The sequence below is a fragment of the Pristis pectinata genome, chromosome 1, assembly GCF_009764475.1.
Source record: "Pristis pectinata isolate sPriPec2 chromosome 1, sPriPec2.1.pri, whole genome shotgun sequence".
NCBI classification, from domain to species: Eukaryota; Metazoa; Chordata; class Chondrichthyes; order Rhinopristiformes; family Pristidae; genus Pristis; species Pristis pectinata.
Window position 1 is genome coordinate 81,696,119 of NC_067405.1, and position 21,382 is coordinate 81,717,500.

The following is a 21,382-nucleotide window of genomic DNA, read 5'->3' on the forward strand; positions in this document are numbered from 1 at the left end:
ACTTGGCGTTGATGTGGCGGGTTAGGTCTCTCTGTACAGAGGTGGGAAGCCTAAGCTTGTTGAGTTCAGACAGAAGATGGCTGGAGCCCTGGGCCCCTCCGCTCTGTAGCTCAGTGTCAGAGGAACAATTATCAAATGTTTCAGCAGGAATGGAACTTTGGACTTCATTTTTGGCTTCAGTCACTGCAAAGGAGAAAGTGGATGGTGACTGATCACTTGCTCCTGAAGCGAAGGAGGCTTTCAAGTCACTTTTTGTGATGCAGTCTTCAGAAACAGCATCATGCTGGGTGCCTAACACAGCTGCTTGGTCTTTTATTGTTTGTGCACAAGACTGCCTCTGATCTGAATGTATGCTGGCAGAATCTACAACTGTATCTGGGTGTAATTCTTCTTTTATCGTTTGTACACAAGGCTCCCTCTGACCTGAATCTACAGCTGTATCTAGGTCCAATTCTTCTGCAATGTCAGTAAGTTCTTGGCTTAGTTTCCTGGAGTCCACTGGAGCTTGCTGCACTGGGTGTCCATCTGTGTTCTGCAATTTATTGTTATTGTTTTTCCAGTTGTCCTTGTCATCCTCGCCAGATTCTCTACCACTCTCCGGATACCTGTCTTGTCCACATTCAGACTGACTCTGCCTCAGTGCTTCTCTGGCCAGTCTCAGCATCTCACTCAAACTATTGTCCAACGGTGATTTATCACCATAGCCTGGTACAGCGAATGAGGGCTGTGCAGTTGGCTCTGTGGTAGTTTCTGTTGAAAGGTGAGCCTCTGATGTACTTGGTGCACTGTTCAGCCATTGTGTGCTCTTATTAAATGGTGAACACCTGTGTGTATCCAAGTTGGGTGACCTTGGGCACTTCCCACTTTCTACCTTAAACGAGGGTTCATCTTTCTTTGGGTTTGAATCTGAAGCAGAAGATGCAAGTTCAGGAGAAGGATTGGGGAAAAATTTGCTGTGAAGTGTGGCAGGAAGCTGGCTCTTATCTTTGTCTGCTGCTTTGATTTCATCCTCTGTGGAGCAACCACATTGTGTCGGAGGACTCGCACCACTGCTCGGTTCTTCAGTCACCTTCCCAGAGTGACGACCACCATTTTTGTGCCAAGTCCCAGCGTCTTTCACTCTTGCTGACCTGGAACTGCTCCCAGAATCATTCCCACTCTTTCTTCTAGCATCAGGATTCATGGCCAGGTCTTTAGACTTCTGAGGACGATATGGAGCCCAACGATGCCTCTTATCCCTCGGGGGGCTCAAGCTCTTCCCCCCACTCTGATCACTTTTATTCTGGTCTCTCAACACTGGGTTAAAACTTAACATCCCTTCACTTGGCACATCATCGCTGGTGAAATCCATGTGGTATTCCTGCAAGGAATAATCGCTCACGTTGTACCGGTCTGATGGATTTCTCCCTGGCCACCTCCAGTTTTGTGCTTTCTCCCAGGCACGCCGATGTCTCACACTTCTGCTGTCCATTTGATTCAACTTTTGCATTTTCCCTTTACTCCACTTCCGATCCAGCTCCTCCACAGAATTACTGCTATTACCAGCCTGGGGTCGGGCATTCGACCTGCTGCTCATGTAGTGAGCTGCGCTGTCCCCACCACTGCTGGCATTAGTGCTCCAGTTGGATGGGCCCCCTTGGACCTTGTAATGGCGACTGGTCGGCCCCCCTGGCCCAACGGGATGCCAGTTGTGATTTGAATACCAGTTGGGAGCCCCTCCGTTGTCATCGGGTTGCCAGCTGTGAGGTCCCCATGAGCCCGGTGAGTGTCGGTTTGAAGAGCCCCCTGAATTGGTCTTCCAGTGGTATTTGCTCGACCTGCAACTGGCATATTCCCGCAGAGCCCAATCCCGTTCCCGCTCTCCTGCACTTTCGTGGTGCCATGCTGACTGGACATATTGACTCATAGGCTGGCAGGTCTGCTGGTCTTCTCTCATCCTCCGGTATCGCCTGTCATCACCATCTGCTTGGTTTCCTGGCTTGGCCATGTCATTCTTTCTACACAAAATGAAAGAACCCACATACAGTTATTGAATCTATAGCACAGAAAGGAGCAGCTTGGCCCAACATGGAAAGAACATCAAACAACTGCAGATACTGGAAACCTGAAACAAAAACCCAATGCTGGAAATAGTCATGAGGTCACCTGTGGGAACCGTCAATGCAGGACCTGATGAAGAATTCCAAACCTAAAAAGTTAACTGTTTCTCTTTCCACGGATGCTGTCTGACCTGCTGAGTGCTTGCAGCTTTTCTGCTTTTTTGTTTTAGCTGTACCACGTCTTCAGCTGGAGTTATCTGCTCCCTATCTAATTTCCATTCTTCTCTAATATGCATCAAATTCCCTTTAAATGAAATTATGATCTTCATCTCAGCAACTTCTTACACAAAGTATTTCTGAAACCATCTCTTTTAGTCTTTACTCTCATATCATGCAAACTGTCTGTGGCACTTTGCTCCCTCTGTGCCTCCCCAGCTCCTGAATCCAACCATAGGTGGGAGCCTCTGCCTCTCTCAGCCCTGTGTGTTCTCCAAGCCTTCAGGCTTCTCCTATAACCTCTACGGCAGGATTGAAGACACTTACACTTCTCATCAAGGCCACAAATGCAGATAAGATATTACAATCTATATTCTTTCTTAATGAACCATTAACCAATAAATATACTGTAGCGACTCACCGCACCGGCATCAAACTGGCTCCCGACATCGTGAACGTCGTTGGAGGCCCCGATCCAAGATGGCGCGGGGCCCTCCTTCTTCCCCATCATCGGGCTAGGAAAGCCCGCGCGCGGGAAGGTCAGGTGACCCGCGCATGACATCAGCGCGGGAACTGTAGCATGGGAAGTTTTGGGAGATTAAAGGCGCACCGCGCCCCAGTCGTTCATTCGACTTCTGATTTCGAACCAGCGACTCTGTGTCTTCATTTTGTTGTGTGTAGCTAGCCGCTACATTGGTGACCCCGATGGGCCCAAACGTTCTTGGACCCATGACGTCTGCACAGCAAGAGGTACAGGCAGTAGCCCTTAAACTGCCCACCTTCTGGACCCTCCGGCCCCGTGTCTGGTTCGACCAGGCCGAGGCCCAGTTCCAGATTCGCCAGATCACCAGGGACGACACCAAGTACTATTACGTGGTGAGCGCCCTCGACCAAGACACCACAGCCTAGGTCGAGGACTTCATCCAGGCGCCCCCGGAGGAGGAGAAGTACGATAAGTTCAAGACCCTCCTTGAGACTTTTGGCCTTTCCTGACGCGAACGGCCCTCCTGCCTCCACCTCGATGGGTTGGGCGACAGACCCCCCTCCGCACTCATGAACAAGACGTTGGCCCTGGCAGACGGGCATAAACCCTGCCTGCTGTTTGAGCAGATCTTCCTGGAGCAGTTACCCGACAACATCCACCTGCTCCTGGCAGATGCCGATTTCAGCGACCCCCGGAAGGTGGCCGCTCAGGTGGATGTCCTTTGGTGGGCGAAAAAGGAGAGCGGGGCGTCCGTTGAACGCGTTGCCACACCACGTACCCAGCGGCCCAGCAGGCCAGACCCGGCAATCGAACACACCCACCCGCCCCAGGTCTGAGACACTGACCGACCAATGGTGTTTCTACCACCAGCGGTGGGGCGCTGACAACCCGCAGATGCCGGCCACCATGCAGGTTTCCGGAAATGCCAGAGCCAGCCGCTGCTGATGGCTACGGCGGCTGGCCACCCGGATAGCCTCTTGCATGTGTGGGACAGGCATTCCGGATGTCGGTTCCTAGTGGACACCGGAGCCGAAGTCAGCGTTGTGCCTCCCAACAGCCACGAGACTCACAACTGCACAGCAGGACCCGCCCTCAGAGCCGCCAACAGCAGCGCCATTCGGACCTTTGGCACCCGTTTGGTACACCTCCAGTTCGGCACCTGCAACTTTACTTGGAAGTTTCATCCTGGCCGCCGTCGTGCAACCACTCCTTGGGCAGACTTCCTTTGCGCCAACAGTCTGCTGGTTGACCTGCGGGGTAAGCGTTTGGTACATGCCAGGACCTTCCAAACGTTCTCATTGGGTGAGGCCAAGCTACCAGCCCCACACCTCGACTCCGTCACCACGTTGACCAACGAGCTTGCCAGGGTCCTGGCAGAGTTCCCGTCCATACTAACGCCCCAGTTCTCCACCACCTTGCCCAAGCACGGCGTCCAGCATCACATCCCCACCCAGGGCCCTCCCCTCCACGCCCGCGCCCGGCAGCTACCCCAGACAAGCTCCGCCTCGCGAAAGAGGAATTCAAAAAAATGGAGGAGCTGGGGATCATCCGCAGGTCGGACAGCCCATGGGCCTCTCCGCTACACATGGTCCCCAAGGCAGCCAGAGGCTGGCGACCCTGTGGCGATTACCGACGCCTCAACAACATTACTACCCCAGACCGGTACCCCGTGCCGCACATTCAGGACTTTGCTGCCAACATGCACGGGCGGTCCATTTTTTCCCAAGGTCGACCCCGTCCGCAGGTATCACCAGATCCCGGTGCATCCGGACAACATTCCGAAGACGGCGCTGGTCACACCTTTCAGCCTCTTTGAATTCGTCCGGATGCCCTTTGGTCTCAAGAACGCTGCTCAGTCCTTCCAACGACTGATGGACACGGTCGGGCGCGACCTTGACTTCGCCTTCATATACCTCGACAACATCTTGATCACCAGCAACAGCCGCCAGGAACATTTCACGCACCTCTGCCAAGTCTTTTCTCGCCTGAGGGATTTCGGCCTGACCATCAACCCAGCCAAATGCCAATTCGGGCTGGAGACAATCGATTTCCTGGGCCATCAGATCGACAACACGGCACCATGCCCTGCCTGCAAAGGTCAACGCCATCCCGCCATTTCGCCAGACCCCCCTCCATCAAGGGCCTGCAGGAATTCCTCGGTATGGTAAGCTTTTATCACCGGTTCATACCATCCACGGCCCGCATCATGCGCCCGTTGTTTGCTCTCCTGTTGGGCAGAAGCAAGGACATTGTTTGGTCGGAAGAGGCTCACACTGCGTTCGTCGAAACCAAGTAGGCCATGGCGGATGCGGTCATGTTGGTGCATCCTCGCACGGACGTCCCGACTTCCCTCATGGTCGACGCCTCCAGCACAGCGGTCGGAGGCGTTCTAGAACAGCCTATTGAAGGGCGTTGGCAACCGCTGGCGTTTTTCAGCAGGCACCTTCGACCACCAGAACTCAAATATAGCGCCTTTGACTGCGAGCTGTTGGCGTTGTACCTGGCCATCAGACACTTCCGATACTTCTTGGAGGGCAGGCCGTTTACAGCTTTCACCGACCACAAGCCGTTGACCTTCGCCTTCAACAGGGTCTCAGATCCCTGGTCAGCACGGCAGCAGTGGCACTTGTTGTACATCTCAGAGTTCACCACTGAAGTCCGCTATCTGTCTGGGAAAGAGAACGTGGTCGCGGATGCACTGTCACGGCCGACCATCCAAGTTTTGTCCCAGGGATGGATTTCGGTGCCTTGGCGGAGGCACAGTGAACTGACATGGAGATGCCCAGCTACTGCACCGCAGTCTCGGGCCTGCAACTGCAAGACCTACTGGTAGGCCCCGGTGAGCACACCCTGCTCTGCGATATCTCCACAGGTAGACCCCGCCCCATCGTCCCAGCTGCCTGGCACCGACGGGTGTTTGATGCCATCCATGGCCTTGCACACCTATCCATCCGGATGGTGTCAGACAAGTTCGTCTGGCATGGCCTGCGTAAACAGGTTTCCAAATGGGCCCGGTCCTGCACTCACTGCCAGACCTTGAAAGTACAGCAGCATGTCAAGGCCCCCCTGCAGGATTTTCAACCTACCTGCCGGAGGTTCGACCATATCCATGTCGACCTGGTCGGCCCCCTCCCAGTCTCTTGAGGAGCACAGTACCTCCTCATGATTGTCGACTGTTTTACCCGCTAGCCTGAAGCAATTCCTCTCACAAACACCTCCACCCAGTCCTGAGCACGGGCCCTTTTGTCAACTTGGGTGGCCCGTTTCGGTGTCCTGGCACATATCACTTCAGACAAGGGAGCTCAATTCACCTCCGGCCTGTGGTCTGCCATCGCCGACTTGTGGGGTTCCCGGATCCACCTCACTACCACCTATCACCAGCAATCCAATGGGCTGGTGGAGAGGTTCCATCGCCACCTGAAGTCGGCACTCCTGGCCCGCCTTAAGGGGCCCAACTGGGTAGATGAACTCCCCGGGTCCTGCTGGGGATACGCACCGTGCCAAAAGACCTGCACGCCTCATCTGCAGAGATGGTCTACAGAGCGCCTTAGTCATCCCAGGCAAGTTCCTACCAGCCCCTCAGGGGCCAGAGGAAGAACCTGCCGCAGAGCTCGACTGGCTACGCAAGCGTCTTGGAAACCTGGCCCTGATTCCCACCTCGCGACACAGACAGGCCTTGACCCGTATGCCGACTTCCCTCCAAGACTGTAAGTTTGTCTTCGTCAGGAGGGGCGCGCACTGATCACCGCTGCAACGGCCATACGAAGGGCCATTCTGGGTCGTCATGAACAATGGGTCTACCTTCATGCTGGACACTGGGGGGCGCAAGGAGGTGTTTACGACTGACTGGCTGAAGCCGGCTCATTTAGACTTGGACCAACCCATGGTGGTCCAGCAAGCGCGGCGCAGGGGCAGGCCACCCAAGTCATAGTTTATTTAATTCTGGTTTTCGCGACGGTATTGCCGGTTCTTGGGGGGGGTGGTTATGTAGCGACTCATCGCACTGGCATCGAACTGGCTCCCGGCACCGCGAACGTCGTCAGAGGCCCCGATCCAAGATGGCGTGGGGCCCTCCTTCTTCCCCATCATCGGGCTAGGAAAGCCTGTGCGTGGGAAGGTCAGGTGACCCGTGCATGACATCAGCGCGGGAACTGTAGCGCGGGAAGTTTTGGGAGATTAAAGGCACACCGCGCCCTGGTCGTTCATTCGACTTCTGATTTCGAACCAGCGACTCTGTGTCTTCATTTTGTAGTGTGTGGCTACAATACATTATTTGCCCTCAAAGCCTTCCGCAATTCGGCTTAATTTGTCAAAGAGAACAAAGTACTTGCATTTTTAAAACACCTTTCACATCATCTTTAGGTCTTTGCAGCCAATCAAGTCACTAATAAAAGATGAGAAATTTAATTGACATCAAGTCCCTCCAAGTAAAAACGTGATTTGGACCAGATATTTTAGAAATTCTGAAAGGGAAATAAATATTTGCCAAGGCACTGAGGATAACTCTCCTGTACTTCTACTAGAGTATCATGGGATCTTTTATATTCACCAGAGAAAACAGGCAGTCCCTTGGTTAATATTTCAACTAATGGACATCACATTCCCTCCGTATTACACTCCATCGTTGGCCCACAATTCTGTGATCAACTCTCTGCAGTTGGAATTCAACCCAGCTTCCTGGCTTACAATACCATTTGTCACCTGCACACTACACCTCAGCAACATCCAAAAACATTTCAATGGCTCATCTCTCATTTCTCTCCGTTCTCCCCCTCCCCACCCCACCCCATCACCATCTTTGATTTGACCTGTGCTGAGCAGAAATCTTCAATTGAACAAGGTGAAAGTTGTGCCTTTGGTCACTGCCACAAACCTATTCCTGAATCACCATCTCATTCCCCTGCCCAAGGAACAGGGGGAGGGAGGTAGCTGGGGAGGGACAGAGGAGGGCAGGAGGGAGGGGAAGCAAAAGGGGAAGGGGGTGGGCAGGAGGGAAAGAGTGAGCGTGGGAGAGAAAATGCATGAGAAGAGGCATGGTTAGGCTAGTTTCACCTGCTTTTTCCCTGATCACTCCCTCCCACCCCTGGTGAGTTGTTCTAACATAGAACAGTACAACACAGGAAGGAAGGTCAGGGCAGTGTGTTTGCTGTAATCGAGGCAGGTTTTAACAAGATTCTCGACACATTCCTGTATGGCAGTCTGATTAAATAAAGTAAGGCCCATATGATCCAAAGGACAGTGGCTAACACTTTTTTGATGATATGACCAAGAAGGTCAATAAAGGCAGGGTGGTTAGACATGGTCTATATGGACTTCAGTAAGGTCTTTGATAACATTTCACACGGTAGGCTGCTCTGGAAGGTTAGATCGCATAGAATTCATGGAGAACTGGCTAATTGGATACAGAATTAGCTTGATGGTGCAAGGATGTTTCTCGGACTGGAGGCCCTTGACTAGCGCTGTGCCTCAGGGGTTGATGCTGTGCCCATTATTGTTGTCATGTATATCAACGATTTGGATAAGAATGTACAAGGCATGTTTAATAAGTTTGCAGATGACACTAAAATAGGTGGTGTAGTGCACAGTGAAGAAAGTTATCAAAAATTACAGGGGGACCTTGGTCAGCTGAGTAAGTGGGCCGAGGAATGGCAAATGGAGTTTAATTCAGATAAGTGCAAGGTGTTGCCTTTTGGTAAGTCAAATCAAGGTAGTACTTTCACATTGAACAGTTGGGCCCTGGGGAATGTTGTAGAACACAGGGAGCTTGGAGTACAAGTACATGGTTCCCTGAAAGTGGCATCACAGGTAGACCAGGTGGTGAAGGCAGCTTTTGGCATGCTGGCCTTCGTCAGTCAGGGTACAGAGTATAAAAATTTGGAGGTCATGGTGTGGTTGTACAAGATGCTGGCGAGACCACACTTGTAGTATTGTGTTCAGTTTTGGTCACCCTGCTACAGGAAAGATGTTATTAAACTGAGAAGAGTGCAGAGAAGACCTACAAGGATGTTTGCGAGGACTTAAGGGACTGAGTTATAGGGAGAGGTTGGACAGGATAGGACTTCATTCCTTGGAGAGTAGGAGACTGAGAGGTGATCTTACAGAGGTGTATAAAATTATGAGGGGCATGGATAGGGTGAATGCACTCAGTCTTTTTCTAAGGGTTAGAGTCATAGAGTACTATAGCAGAGAAACAGGCCCTTCGGCCCATCTAGTCCATGCTGACCTGATCTTCTGCCTAGTCCCATCTACCTGCACCCGGACCATTTCCTTCCAAACCCATCCCATCCATGTACCTATCTAAACTTCTCTTAAGTGTTACAATTGAACCCGCATCTACCACTTCCCCGGGCAGCTCGTTCCACACTCGCACCACCCTCTGACTGAAGAGGTTTCCCCTCAGATTCCCCTTAAATATTTCACCTTTTACTCAACCTTAAGGGAAAAAAATCTGCATGCATTCACCCTATTGATGCCCCTTACAATTCTGTATACCTCTGTAAGATCTCCCCTCATTCTCCTGCGCTCCAGCAAATAAACTCCTAACCATTTCAACCTTTCCCTATAACTCAGGCCCTCAAGTCCTGACAACATACTTGTAAATTTTCTCTGCACTCTCTCAGGCTTATTGATATCTTTCCTGTTGGTAGGTGACCAGAACTGCACACAATACTCTAAATTTGGCCTCACCAACATCTTGTACAACTTCAGCATAACATCCCAACTCCTGTACTCTATTTCCTGATTTATGAAGGCCAAAATGCCAAAAGCTCTCTTTACGACCCCATCTATCTCTGACGATTGGGGAATCAAGATCTAGAGGTTTGAGAGAGGAAAGATTTAATTGGAGCTCAAGGAGCAACTTTTTTTTTTACACAAAGTATGTAGGTGGAACGAGCTGCCAGAGGAAGTGGTTGAGGCAGGTACAATAACAGCTTTTAAAAGACACATGGATTGGAAAGGTTCAGAAGGTTATGGGCCAAACACATCTTGGTGGCATGGACCAGTGGACTCCATGGATCCAAAATTGAAATGTACGTGCATGATGATACAAGATCTGGCCCAGTCCTGGCGACAGCCCAACTCTCCTGTGCTCTGCCCCTCCCTCTGAAATACCAACTGATGGAGTGTGCCAGGTTGCAGGGAGGTTGTGCTGGAACCCTGTACAACACTGGTGACACCACAACTGGATACTGCAGAAAGTTCTGGTCAGCACATTACAGGAAAGGCGTGACTGCACAGCAAATGTTGCCAGGACTAGAAAACTACAGCTATTAAGAAAGATTAGACATGCTGGGCAGTTTCCCTTGGAAAAGAGGTGTCTGATGTAAGTTTAAGCACCGGCTTTTACAAAGGTAACAGGGCTAGACAAAAATAGGAAGGATCTGTTCCCCTTAGTAGTGGGGTTAAACAATTGATAAATGGAATAGAAAAAAGAAGAGTGTGGTGAGTCTTGCTGTCTGAAAGCCCGGGGGAGACACAAACCCTCATCACACTTCAACTGGCCCTGAAGCGTTGTGACCTGCAGGGCTACAAAATCAGTGCTAGAAAGTGCAATTAGGCCGGGTAGCACTTATACCCCAGCAAAGAAACGATGTTCCAAATGATCACCTTCATGTTTTCAATGATTTTAATGATTTAACCACATGTTCCACATTCTTCTCCTAAAGCAGTCAAATCTAAATTCCTGTACAGGACCCTGGTGTCATCACGTATTTCATGGAAACAGGTTGTGTATGCAATCTTTTTTGTCACTGGAGAGGTCCACAGTCCCCAACATACACAATGAGCACCCAGATTACAATCCCAGATCATCACTGTTAACCTGGTGAAGAAGGCTTCTGGCACACTGGCCTTCATTAGTTAGGGCATTGAGCATAGAAGTTGGGATGTTATGTTGCAGTTGCACAAGACATTGGTAAGGCCGTATTTGGAATACTGTGTACAGTTTTGGTCATCCTGCTATAAGGAAGATGTCATTAAGCTGGAAAGAATGCAGAGGAGATTCACAAGGATGTTGCTGGAACTCGAGGGACTAAGTTACGGAGATACATTGAGCAGATTGGGACTTTATTCATTGGAATGTAGGCGATTCAGGGGTGCATAAAATCATGAGGGGCATAAATAGGGTAAACGTGCACAGTCTTTTTCCCCCGGGTTGGGGAATCAAAAACTAGATGACATAGGTTTAGGGTTAGAGGGGAGAGATTTAATAGGAATACAAGGGACAACTTCTTCACCCAGAGAGTGGTCAGTATATAGAATGAGCTGCCAGAGGAAGTGGTTGAGGCAAGTACATGAACAACATTTAAAAAGCACTTGGACCGATACATGGATAGGAAAGGTTTGGAGGGATATGGGCCAAATGCGGGCAAATGGGACTAGCTTAAATGGGAATAGCTTAAATGGGAATCTTAGTCAGCATGGGTGAGTTGGGCCGAAGGACCTGTTTCCATGTTGTATGACTCCATGACTCTGGGGCCTTGTTATCAGAGGCCATGACTAAAAGTACAGACAATGCAGATCCAAATACTTTCATGGCAGGAGAAGATTTTCTGCTATTCAATAGGATCAAGGTTGATTTCGTTTTTTTAGCACTACTTTCCTACACTCAGATTCCCTTAATATGTAAAAATCTGTTGACAGCTGTCTTAACCTGTCAGTGAATGATCTCCTCAGTCCTCTTTACACTGAGAATTCCAAAATTCACTACCCTCTGGGTGAAGAAATCTTTCATCCCTGCCCTGAATGGCCAAACCCCTCAGTCTGAGACTGAGGCACCCCAGCCAATGGAACACCAGCACAGCCTCTACCCTGATAAAACCCTGAATTTAAATGTAGCATTAATAAAATACATACAACATAGATCAAATCCAGTATGAAGCTGCCAAATTATTACGAAACCTGATTTAAAGAGTGATACAGCATAGAAACAGGCCCTTCGGCCCATCTGGTACCTGCCAACCAAGGTGCCCATCTAAACTAGTCCCATTTGCCCATATTTGGCCCATATCCCTCTAAACCTTTCCTATCCATATACCTGTCGGAGTACCTTTTAAATGTTGTTAATGCACCTGTCTCAACCACTTACTCTGGCAGTTCATTCCATATACTGACCATCCTCTGGGTGAAGAAGTTGCCCCTCAGGTTCCTATTAAATCTCTTCTCTTACACCTTAAACCTATGCCCTCTTGTTCTTGATTCCCCAACCCTGGGTAATAGATTGTGTACATTAACCCTGTCTATGCCCCTCATGATTTTATACATTTCTAATGAGATCACCCCTCATTCTCCTACCCTCCAATGACAAAGTCACATCCTGCTCAACCTCTCTCCATAACTCAGTCCCTCAAGTTGCAGCAATATCCTCATAAATCTCCTCTGCACTATTTCCAGCTTAATGACATCTTCCCAATATCAGGGTGACCAAAACTGAACACAATATTCCAAATGAAGCCTTAACAACATCTTGTACAAACATCTGCAGCATAACATCCCAACTTCTATACTCAATGCCCTGACTGATGAAGGCCAGCATGCCAAAAGCCGCCTTCCCCACCCTGTCTACCTGCAACACCACTTTCAGAAAACCATGTACTTGTACTCCTTGGTCCCTCTGTTCTACAACACCCCCCAGGGCCCTACCGTTCACTGTGAAATCCACCTTGATTTGACTTTCCAAAATGTAACACCTCGCACTTAACTGAATTAAACTCCATTTGCCATTCCTCAGCCCACTTACCTAGCTGATCAAGATCCCTCTATAAATCCTGATAACCATCTTCACTGTCAATAACAGCATCTATTTTAGTATCAGCTGCAAACTTACTAACTATGCCTTGTACATTCTCTGATTTGTTGACTGATACCTTTTTAGGGAAGCTATATTTTTGTTTATCATTGCATCAGTGATAACACAGCAACCACAATGGGTGCAGAAGCCAGTTACAGTGGAGAATTATATGGCAGATTTGGTAGAAGTTAATACAAATGATAAACTCCTCCCAGATCATTCTTTACTGATCTCCACTTAGTCATCTGCTCCTTACAGAATCCCACAGTAGGAGGGGTATGTGACAGGCATCCACCAACAATATTTCAGTAAAACTCTTCCTCAATCAGCCAGACCCAGCCTAGTACTGCAATAATTCCCCCTCTGATTTCTAAGTGATCAGACACCTTACCTTTTTTGTTCTTTCCGTTGGCCAATCAGTTGAATTAGTTCCTTGTCAAAGTATTCTTCTTCTTTGCCATCATCCTTGTGGTTCTCTTCACCCTCCTGGGTCTCCACCTTCTCTTTATGGTGCTGGCTGGAGACGTGCTTGGCGTAAGCCGAGAGGCCCACCACAGTCACTCTGCAGACTCGGCATTCGTGTTTGCAGTCCCTGTCGAAAGAGGGAGACAGTGGAGTTTGCACTGTGCTGACAGGCATTTTAGAGGGGGCTCATGCTCAGCAGGGGAAGGGAGAGGGAAGTGCAGGGGTTCAGGGGGTGGTTACACCATCCCCGGTTCCTTTAACTTAACATTTATTGGTGATAGCTGTGGCAGCCCATGCTTCTGCCACCTTCGCCTGCCCCGAGGTCAGTGCACTCCCTCAACTGGGAACAGAGGAGTGAAAGTCACCTAGGACCCAAGCACATGCTTCACAGGCAGTCCCAGTGGATAATGTTAAGTCAGGTGGTGTGTGGCAGCCTGGCAACAACTTCCTTATTTAATCACATCTCCTACTAATTCTGACAACAGGGAGCTGCTACCAATGGCAGCCCTGTAATAACAGCCAGCCCAGTTTAGCAGTGCTGATCGGAATCTCAAGAGGTGGATCTTGTGACAGCTGTCAGGATGTGCTCCATGAAACACTGCTTTATTTGGAGACGCCACAGCTTTCATTTTCTCTTGCTGATCTTATATACCAAAGACAGCAGTTGTTGCAGTGTTAACATCTGTTGTACCCCATGTGCTTCCTTCCATAAAGAGCTCACTTTTGTTGCCTTAAGTGGTTTACATGGATATCATTCGTGGGAATTCTATATGGAAAATAGCTGGCAGCTCAGATAACATTAGCAATCCAAACATTCCTCTCTCTCAACAAGAAAGAGAGGTCATGTTTGACTTATCAACTGGAGTGCTTTGAGGTGTATCTAGCAGAGTAGATGAGGGAGAACAAGCAAAAGTGGTGCTTTTGGATTTTCAGAAGTCAGGTCCCAATATAGTCATATGGATTGACAATTGGTTAACAGATAGAAAACAAGCTGTGGGAATAAACAGTTCTTCCTCAGGCTGGCAGGCTCTGATAACAGAACTCTACAGGAATTGGTTCGGGGCCCCAGCTGTACCAAGGATCTGGATGAAAGGATTGAACTTGACATATCCAAGTTGATTGAGAACACGAATATAAATGTGGAAACATGATGATGATACAAGAGGCTTAAAGAAGATGTAGACAAGCATGGGCAACAATGTGGCAGATATACAGTGTGTGAAAATGTGAGGTTATTCACTTCTGTAGGAAGGTCTGTTATACGAGGAGAGACTAAGCAGGCTAGGCTTCTCTGCACTAGACCAATGAGAGGAGATGGACAGGATGGTGAGAAAGGCACTTGGTACGCTTGCCTTCATTAGTCAGGGCACTGAGTACAGGAGTTGGGACATCGTGTTACAACTGTACGTCATTGGTGAGACCACAACATTCTGGTCACTGAACTAGAGAAAGGATGTCATTAAGCTGGAAAGGGCACAGAAAAGATTCACAAGGATGTTGCTAGGACTGGAGGGCTTGAGTTATAACAGGCTAGATAGACTGGGACTTTTTTTCCCTGGAGTGAAGGAAGTTAAGGGGTGACCTTATACAGATTAATAAAATCATGAGGGATGTAAATAAGGTGGATGGTCACAGTCCTTCTCCCAGGGTAGGGGAGACTAAAACTAGAGGGCATAGGTTTAAAGTGAGAAGGAAAAGATTGAAATGGGACCTGAGGAGCAAGTTTTTCCACACAGAGTGTGATGGGTATATGGAATGAGTCTGATTAACTGGTTGGAGTTCTTTGATGCAGTGACAAAAACAAAATAATTAACATGATGCAGTAGATGTACATGTGGAACTTTCAGCAAGCTGTCAACATAGTGCCACACGAGGCTGACAAAATATAGCACTGGAATTATGCAATGTGGCAGCATGGAAATGGAATTAGCTCAATGACAGAAAGGCCAACAATGGATCAATGTGTTTTTCAGACATGAGCAGGTTTGCAATGATATTACCCAATGACTGTTTTTTGTGTGCATTATTCTTTTCAACTTTTTAATCGATGTAATCTTAGGTAGAGGAACAGCAATGCAAAAGTTACAGATGACATGAAATGTGGTAGAAAGTAATGAGGATAGTTAGTGTCATAGAATCACACAGCACAGAAACAGGCCCCTCAGCCCACCGCCACGTACCCATCTATATTAATTCCATTTACTATAACCCTCTCTACCTTGGCGATTCAAGTGCTCGTTGAGATACCTAAATCTCCAACTCCACCACCCGTTCCGGCAGTGTGTTCCAGATTCCAACCAGATTCTGGCTGAAAAAAGATCTTTCTCAGAGCCCCTCAAAACTTCCTGGCTCCTACCCTAAACCTACGCCCTCTGCTATGAGGAAAAGTTTCTCACTACCTAGCCTATCTATGCTTCTCACAATTTTGTACTCCTCTGTCAGATTCCCCCCTCAGCCGCCTCTGCTCCAAGGAAAACATATCCAGCCCCTCCTTATAACTGAAACACTCCATACCAGGCAACATCCTGGTAAATTTCCTCTGCGCCCTCTCCATTGCAATCACATCCTTTCTACAGTGTGGTGATCAGAACTGTACACAGTGTTCCAGCAGCGGCCAAACCAATATTTTATAAAGTTGTAACTCAACCTCCATGCTCCTATATTTTATGCCCCTTCTTGTTCACCATCTTTCCTGTGCTGCCACCTTTAGGAATCCTTGGACTGTAGAGCCCTACCTCTATTATTCCTCCCAAAATGCATCACCTTGCCAGTAATAAATTCCTTCTGCTAGTTCTTGCCCATTTTCCAAACTCAACAATTTTAGCCCAACACTCAACCTTTTAGCCCAACATTCCTCCTCCTAACAACACCACTAATATTTAAGTCATCTGCACACTTACTAATTATGCCTCCTACATTCACATCCAAACCCTGAATGTGTATAACAAACAGCAAGGGTCCCAGCACCTATTTCTGTGGTACACCACTGGTCACAGGCATCCAATCACAAACACAACTCTCCACCATCACCCTGTCTCCTACTACCAAGCCAACTTTGGATCCAATTTGCCACTTTTCCTGGGATCCCATGGGTTCTTTACTCATTCAAAGGGATGTGGGCTTCGCAGGCTGAGCCACCATTTAATTGCCCATCCCTAATTGCTCCTGAGAAGGTGGTGGTGAGCTGCCTTCGTGAACCACTGCAGTCCTTGAGGTGTGGGTCTACCCACAATGCTGTTAGGGAGGGAGTTCCAGGATTTTGACCCAGTGACAGTGAAGGAACCTTTTGGACCTGTCTCCCATTTGGGACCAAGTCAAGGGCCTGAATGAAGCAAGAAACAGTCTGCTGGAGAAACTCAGCAGGTCAAGTAACATATGGGGGGAAGGGTGGAGTTGGGGGGGGGGGGGGCGATGTGGGAGGATTGTCAAAACCCTGCATCAGGATAAATCCACATGGTCTTCAACTTCATCCTTACTGAAGTCCATGTAGATTTCAGGTTCACAATCAGTATGGTAAAGAAGGCCAAAGTTAGGGTTCACTGAGTTGTAAAAGATGCCTCAGGAAGCTGCCAATGGAGGTTTACTAGACAATTATCAAAAGATGGAAAAGGCGATTGAGCCATCTGGTATATAAACAGAGGCACAGAATACAACAGCAAAGTGATTGTAGTAAAGCTTCATGGATCACTAGTTTGACCTCAGCTGAGACAGTGGACCATTCTGGGCACTAGTATTTCATAAAAGATGCCAAGGCCTCAGGAAGGCTCCAATGGAAATTACCAGGAAGCTACCAGTAAGAGGAGAAAACAGAAATGGTAGAATCGTTTGCCACGTAACAAAAAGAGTGCTAATGGAAATTTTCAAATGATGGGCTTTGGCGGAGTAGACAGAAGAAAACTATTCCTACTGGTGAGCGAGTAAACTAGCCAGAGACACGATTTAAGACTCGATGAAAAGAGGTGTAGAACGGGGGGTATGGAACCAGCATAGGCACAGAAGGACTTTCTGTAAGTTTCTATAATTAAACTGTGCTTATAGGCAGAGATCCTCTGCTCAAGGCACTTAGTTTCCCAGACACAGTGTATTACAGAAGCGACAGCCTGCAACATGAAGTATTTACCTTCCTTTCAGATTCTCAAGTTCCCTGTGGTGTAGCATACTCCTCATGTGTTCCTCCATCTCCTACAATAAACACACAGGACAATTATTACTTTTCTCTTCTTGCTTGTTTTTCTAATTATGGACAGTTTTACTGTTGAAAGGAGAAATGTTTATGCATGGAATAGGAACAAAAAACTGACCCTAGGTAGTTTGACGTTGACTCCTGGTCAATGACGAGTTAACAACTCAACTGGGAATCACTACATTTGGCTAGGCTAGAGCAAGGAGAAGAAAATAAAACTTGTTCACTATCAAGTAAGTCTCTGGAATAGTGTTAGGTGAGGGCAAACTGAGATGTAGTTCCAATAACCCACCAAGATCACCTAATCCCTCTCCAGAAATGCCCCACAAAAACTACTCCATAGCACCATGAGAGCTGTTCAAGGATGCAGTTCACCACTGCCTTATCAAGGCCAGTTAGCAATGGACAGTAAACACTAGCCTTGTCAGCAACACACAGATCTTGGAACCCTGCTGGCACCCAACATCTACACTCACAGACAAGGAATGGACATCTGGGTGGAAGCTCACCAATGCTGGGTCCAGCAACTTTAGGACAGAGGGGTAAAAGTAGAAATCGGGAAGTGACAGCAGAAACTGCAAAATTGAAGTTCCCAGGCTCAGGGAATCAACCAGTCTTCCCAACCATACTCTCATCAACCAGATTACAGTTTTGTCATTGAAAGTTCCAGGTGCCAATCTTGAGTTGCTGAAGTGTACTTCAGAGAGTGGACAATTTTAGCACTTCTGATTTAGAAACTCCAATTGAAAGGAGTGGTTTCTGGCTGAGGACTTCCAAACGTAAAGCTTGACACCACAGGAGAAGGTCATTGAACATATCCAAACATAACCCGATCTCAACAATTGTTGGTGTTTCCTGAGTTAGGGTTAGGGTCAGTATCTGGGATCAGGGCCTTGGATGGATTAGTCTGAGAAGAAGATTTGTTTCAATTTCAAGGTAAGTTTGCTGTTTATCAATTTAGGCTGTATCATTGCAATTTTCAGATCCATTATTTTGATGTCATCTGTCTCACAGACCTCACTGCATGATAATTCCCTAACATGACTTGAGAGGCCCAAGTAACATGTGAACCACGTAACACACAGCAGAAAACAGCTTTGCGGCCTTTGTTTGAACCACTTCCAACACTTCCTTAGCCATTTATTGAAAACACACCACACTTTTCCTTCAGTGTGCTATACTTCATATTTGATCAGTATTAAACTCCATTTGCCACTGTCCTACCCACTTGGGTATTTTGCCTAACTTATTCTGAGACTTCTGTGCTGTGTCTTCATTCCATGCATCTCCAAGTTGTGCACATTACACGAATGTGTGAAAATCCAAATCTATATCACAGAACTACACCAAAGACAGAATAACTTTTCACACTTCTAAGCCCCCCCCCCCCCCACCCCCAAAACACAGCCCAATTTGGCCTGGACTTTTTCCTTAATCACTGTGAATGAATAGGGAATGAATAGGGGTGTTGTAGAACAGAGGGATCGAGGAGTACAAGTACGTGGTTCCTTGAAAGTGGCATCACAGGTAGACAGGGTGAAGAAGGCTTTTGGTACCCTGGCCTTCATCAGTCAGGGCAGAGTATAGAAGTTGGGATGTTATGTTGTAGTTGTACAAGATGTTGGTTAGGCCACACTTGGAATACTGTATTCAGTTTTAGTCACCCTGTAATAGGAAAGATGCCATTAAGCTGGAAAGAGTGCAGAGGAGATTTACAAGGATGTTGCTGTGACGCAAGGGACTGAGTTATGTTGAACATCCTGGGACTTTATTCATTGAAGCATAGGAGAATGAAGGGTGATCTTACAGAGGTGTATAAAATCATGAGGGTCATAAATAGGGTGAATGGGCACAGCCTTCTCCCCAGGTTCAGGAATCAAGAACTCTTGGACACAGGTTTAAGGTGAGAGGGGAGAGACTTAAGAGGAACCTGAGGGGTAAACTTTTCATTCAGAGGGTGGTCTGTATATGGAATGAGGTGCCACAGAAAGTGGTTAAGGCATGTACATTAACAACATTTAAAAGGCACTTGGACAGGTACATGGATAGGAAAGGTTTAGAGGGATATGGGCCAAATGCAGGCAAATGGGACTAGATGGGAATATTGGTCAGCATGGACCAGTTGGCCAAAGGGCCTGTTTCCGAAACTCTATAATCACCAAATATCAATTTCTTATCCCAAATTGTCCCAGGAGTGGATGGAAATAAAAGTGGATCTTTAGAAAGAGAGTGAATGTCAAGAGGCTGATTGAAAATTACCCTTTTTGAACTGTAAATGATGTTACACAAAATGCACTTCCTCTCTCTTCCCATGATGGAGGACAGAACAGCCGTGGGTCTACACCTAGAAAAAACAAGAAATGAAGTTGGAGGGTAAGAGCTTGTATGCACAATGCAACCTGAACCAATTCAAATGCTCTTTTAAAATAGGATCCACCAAAATTTTCAAATTCATATGCCTTAGAAAAATTGATATATATTAAGTGTTAAATACCTTTTTTTTACAGAGAAGTGGTACCTCCACCTCTAGAACACAGTAAGAGATATGTAAATCAATAATCCTGTACAAATGCTTTTCTGTCTTCCTTCTCCCATGAGAAATAATCTTCACTCATTATCCCCTTGTCAATTCTCTAATCACTTTAGACATCCTCTCAAAACTAGGCATCAATTTCAAATTCCAATAGCTGCCGGAGAAAATTAAACGAGCCCCAATATTGAGACTAGCTTGAAAAGCTGTTACTTCGGCCTTTCCAAGAATCCAAATAACAACCTACAGCATTCTTACCAAACTTGCTATCAATAACGCTTGATATAACTGTTCTTTTCAATTATTTCTTTGGATTTTATATGTGTGGCCTAAAAAGGCTTTATTTTCTTTTGCTTTAAGTCTTTCATAAGGGTTAATGTTAGCAATTTCTGTCAATACTAACAAGCAAACATAACACACTGCTGGGAGACCTTGGTGATGACAGTGTATAAAAAGAGGTAGGACCATCATACATCTATTAATCTATGTAGATCCCTGTAACCTTGAATATAGTGAAAAAGGGGCTGCTGGGTACACTATATACAGTGTCACTGACAGCACTGCTGGGTACATTATATACAGACAGTATCACTGACAGCACTACTGGGCAACTTGTATACAGAGTGGCACTGATGGGTATATCATATACAGACAGTGTCACAGACAGCACTGCTGGGTACATTATACACAGACAGTATCACTGACAGCACTACTGGGCAACTTGTATACAGACAGTGTCATTGATGGGTATATTATATACAGACAGTGTCACTGACAGTACTGCTGGGTATATTATACACAGTTTCATTGACGGCACTGCTGGTCTTTATTTTGGATTGACAGCATCCACAGCTATTTGGTTTGCAACTGTGTTGTGGCGAATGGACTGCTACTTAGGACCAAGGAGAAATTTCCTCAGAGGCGATTCTCTGCCTCAGAGAAATGTGGATGCCCATTCACTGGGCATGCTCAGAATTGAGATGAATCAGTCCAAAAGCAAAATGCAGATGTTTGCAGTCTGAAATAAAACTGAGAATGTTGGAAATACGTGGGACGAGCAATATCTGTGAAGAGAGAAACAGTTAAGGTTCCAGATCCTGAAAAATTAACTTTATTCCTTTCTCCAAGGATGCTGCCTGTCCTGCTCAGTGTTACCTGCTTTCTCTGTATTGTCTGTAGGGGACATGGTAATGGTTCAGTGATCTTCTCAGCACCCTACTGAACAGTGAAGCAGATTCGAGGGGAGAAGAGGCCTATACTCATTCTCACAACTAAAACAAGGATACAGTACTCAAACTACACCTTAATTATTAAGGTACCCATGTTCAGCATCGTCTTCACATTTGTATTCTGAGCTCCTATTTATAAACCCTGGATGCCAATTTTCTACGGTTGATCAGCTTGCCCTTATGTATCAGAAACCTATCTTTCACTCCCCCTTCACTGCCCCATTCAGTTATCTATCAGCATATCCTTGTATTCCTTTCTTCCCCTGCTTTCCACAAAAATGCATTGATGCAAAGTACCTCAACTGTTTTGTGGAAGCAAATTCAGCATTCCAACCAATCCCTGGTCTTCTCCTCAAATCTATATTAGATGTACCAGAGGAATGGATAAAGACAAAGGGATACTATACCTTATAATTAGGTATACCATACCTCAAAAATTTAGCCCC

The 21,382-nt window shown here is 47.1% G+C and overlaps 1 protein-coding gene across 1 annotated transcript in view; it reads right to left on the bottom strand.

Annotated features, from left to right (window-relative positions):
- The window catches only part of LOC127570745 (zinc finger protein 106-like), an 80,647-nt gene that overhangs the window by 29,739 nt on the left and 29,526 nt on the right, over nt 1-21,382 (bottom strand). The window contains 4 exon segments of the mRNA XM_052016547.1: nt 1-1,997; nt 12,921-13,121; nt 17,115-17,176; nt 19,437-19,521. Of these exon segments, the coding sequence (XP_051872507.1) occupies nt 1-1,997; nt 12,921-13,121; nt 17,115-17,176; nt 19,437-19,490 (2,314 nt within the window). The 5' untranslated portion in view covers nt 19,491-19,521.